Source organism: Salvia hispanica, chromosome 3 (genome assembly GCF_023119035.1).
Source record: "Salvia hispanica cultivar TCC Black 2014 chromosome 3, UniMelb_Shisp_WGS_1.0, whole genome shotgun sequence".
NCBI lineage: Eukaryota > Viridiplantae > Streptophyta > Magnoliopsida > Lamiales > Lamiaceae > Salvia > Salvia hispanica.
In genome coordinates this window covers 17,488,576-17,492,113 of record NC_062967.1, presented here as the reverse complement: position 1 = coordinate 17,492,113, position 3,538 = coordinate 17,488,576, and the positions used below count along the sequence as shown (strand labels likewise).

At 35.6% G+C, this 3,538-nt stretch overlaps 1 protein-coding gene across 2 annotated transcripts; it reads left to right on the top strand.

The window, feature by feature from the left end:
* Positions 1-1,117: 1,117 nt before the first annotated feature.
* On the top strand, positions 1,118-3,228 carry LOC125216152 (O-fucosyltransferase 23-like). 2 transcript variants are annotated; one of them, XM_048117789.1, is made up of 2 exons: positions 1,118-1,228; positions 1,575-3,228. In XM_048117789.1, the coding sequence occupies exon 2, from the start codon at positions 1,677-1,679 to the stop codon at positions 2,967-2,969; it is 1,293 nt and encodes a 430-aa protein (XP_047973746.1). In that variant the 5' UTR covers positions 1,118-1,228; positions 1,575-1,676; the 3' UTR covers positions 2,970-3,228. The 2 variants fall into 2 exon arrangements, with proteins under 2 accessions (XP_047973746.1, XP_047973747.1); XM_048117790.1 differs by lacking the exon at positions 1,118-1,228 and adding an exon at positions 1,338-1,452.
* The last annotated feature ends 310 nt before the right edge of the window (positions 3,229-3,538 follow it).

The following is a 3,538-nucleotide window of genomic DNA, read 5'->3' as shown; positions in this document are numbered from 1 at the left end:
TAAAGTGGTCCCTTCTAAACCAACACAAAGGGAAAACAAAGTTCTACAAAATAACGAGGCTAAGTATCATTCTCACATTGTTCAACCAATTTTGCAATATGTCATGATGTTTGAAATTTGATAAATTTATTCACATCATCTCAATAAAATACACAAATATACTACTACATTTTTTTTCTATCTTCGAACGACAACAAATATGATGTGGACCATCATTAATAGATATCATTTGCCCAACCCAGTGCACTTGCATGTAAAATACTTCATCTATAAAAAAAAATAAGATCAGTTTTATCATTTTGGATCGTTCATTAAAATTTTACTAATTCTAAAATAAAAAGTTTTAAACCAATACTAATCCTCACATTATTCTAATTATGGACCCCACAATCCACTATCACTACTTTAACCACATTCTCTCTCTTTCTTACTAGATCAATTGTGTATTGAAACTCATATTGTTTACAATTTTATCTATTTTTTATGGATGGAGGTAGTTTTTGAAAACAAGATACAAATTTATGACATGAAACGATGAAATGTTATGAAAATAGGGTCTATCAATTCCATTGCCTTTAACTACTATATATGTTGTGTAGGCCACCACTCACCCAACTCATGATCTCCCCATGATCCCAACACATCACTACTTACTTCTTTATTCTTTCATTTTTTTCCTTTTAAAGAAGTTTTGATGTTATTATTGAGCAACAAACTCATCTCTTGGTCTCATTTACTCTTATTAAAACCGATCATTGTAGATACTATTAATGAGACACAACACTTTTAAACACAATTCTTTAGAGAAACAACAATCATAATCCAACATTTTCCCTTAATTATTCATGTGTTAGACTCTTTAACTTTTTGTCCATTTCTTACTTTCATTATAAAATTCAATTAAATTAGTATTTTAATTAAATGCAATATTTTTAAAAATAAAATAGCAACAGCTGTATGTAAGCCCTGCCCCAGTATTATTTTGGTGTTGAAATAATTAAATAGCACAATCGACAATATTCCTTTTGTCAACTAATCTTTACTCTGTCACCTCCTCAAATCCATATCTGACATTAATTTTTCAATTCCTTTTTTGTCATTTTCTATGTACACCCTCTTTCACTATCTCTGCATGATCAAGCGCGGTGGGGTTTCCTCAGAATTTTATCACGGAATATGCAACCAATTTTTGAATTTTAGCTGAATCACTCTTAAAACAACAAAAAAGGTCAGATTTTTAAATTGAATTCTTCGAAATTTGCGCGGCCCATTTGCTCTTTTCATTTAATTTTCATTCTTCGACGATGAAATCGAGGTGCTTCGTAGATTTTCTGGGATTGAGCTGAAAAAAAACATTCTTTTGATAAAAGCTCGAACTTTCTAGCAAATCTTGATTTGGGTTTACGTAAACTCATCGATTAAAGCTTGTTGGAATCTACTTTTTTTAGTGAAGTCAGTTTTGCTTTTCTATTCATTTATTTATGTTAAATATTCGGTGTTGCTTTTCTGGGTTTTATCGAAATATCCAAATCAATTTGTAATTTTGTGTGTTTTCTTCTTGTGCCCTGTTTCAGAAATCCATTGATTGGAGTGGAGGAATTTGAATGAATGCAGATTGATGGATTGAGTTTGATTGCAATTTGCATAGAGACATATAGATAGGATTGGAATTTGGAATGGAATTACTCTGTTTTAAGTCTTTGAAATTGCTTGGATTGCATATGAATTCTCTGCCTTACAAATGTGCTGCATTTCTTGTTGTTGCTTTGATGATTAAAACAATATGGCTTCCTTCATCCTCGAACTTTCGTGGAATGCGATTGAATCCGAATTTCGACAATGAGAAATCGAAGTTTTTGGAGGTTCCTCAGATAGTGTGGGGTTTGAACAATCAGAAAATTGCATTTGCGAGAGCTTGTTTGACTGCAAGAATGCTGAATAGAACCCTCCTTATGCCTAGTTTGAGTGCTTCCTTGTTCTACAAAGAGGTTGATCAGCTGAGGCCTATTTCCTTTGATAAAGTCTTCCAATTCGAAGAATTCAATGCTCGTTGTCAAGGGTTTGTCCGGTTAGGGCGATACTCAGAGGTTTTGGACACGAGGGATGTGTTTGAGCTTCAAAAGGGGAGTGGGAGGAGATGGACGGTCGAGAAGGATTTAGAGCAGTTGAGGGAGTTCGGGAAGGCTCCCTACGATGAGTATCAAGTGATCCGAGTAGTTGGCAAGAATCCCTTCTTGTGGCACGATCATTGGCCGGCTAAAGACTATGCAAAGATTTTTGAATGCTTGGATTTGGTGGAGGAAATATCTCGAGAGGCTGATAAGGTTGTGTCGAAGATTAGAGAAATTGGTAAGGAGGAACGGAGTAGAGATTCTCGTTTGCAAGTTAATGTAAATGCAACGTTGCAGAGCACGCCTTATGTAGCTGTGCACATGAGGATCGAGAAGGATTGGATGATACATTGCAAGAAACTCGAGCAGAGATTGAACGTTAGCGAGATTTGCAGCAGCAAGGAGCAAATCATGAGAAGAGTAGGAAGCATTGTTGGATTAGAAACCCCTATTGTTGTATACCTTGCTGTTGCAGACAATCTTCTCGAAGATAACTCTATACTCGAGGGGTGGGGCGAGGGCTTGCTTCCTTACGAGAAGAAGAAGTTGGGGGTCCTTGATGTATACAAGAAGCACCCTTATCTGATCCAATCAGCTATAGACTATGAAGTTTGTTTGAGATCTGATGTGTTTGTCGGGAACACCTTCTCGACTTTCTCTAGCCTTGTCGTTCTTGAGAGAACTCAGTGGATGATGAGCGCCGGTGTTGCACAACGGTGTGGGTTAGATGTTAGGTGGCCTTCTTATGCCTATAATTTGGAGGATGAATCAAATGGTCCGCGACCGTGGGCAGCTAATATGTCGGACGTGAGCCTCCAAGCCATTAGTTATGGCTCGAACCGTGTTTCGTGTTGGTGATTCTTGAGGTACATGATTGTGGCCTTGTATATCTCAAATTTTAGGCAATCTTTTACTATATGATTGTGGCCTTGTATGTCTCAAGTGTTAGGCAATCTTTAAATTCGTTATTCTTATAGTCATTTGGAATGTGTTAGGTCTTCTAAATGATTAAATGCATAGATCTTTATTTCACTTGTTATCACTAAGTTTGAATAGCAATTTGATCTTATATGTTGATTTTATGCTTGTTGTAGTAATAAATATTGATTTTTTTATCTGAACTATGCCTATAGGCTATAGTTGCTTTAACATGTTCCATTTGTTAGTGGCCCACTCCAATTTCAGTTTCTTAAAATTGGCATTGCTTTGGAAACATCTCTTTTGGAAAACACCAACATTATTTTTTTGGCCTGTCGTTTTGTCTTTAACTCTTACCTACGATAACACCATATGAAATCACATGATATGATTTGGAAATAGACATGATTATACACTTCGATTACCTTCTTTTATCATATACATATGTCTCTACCTCTTTTAATAAGTAGGCCAACACTACTATTTTTGACGGATTGATACATTGATAA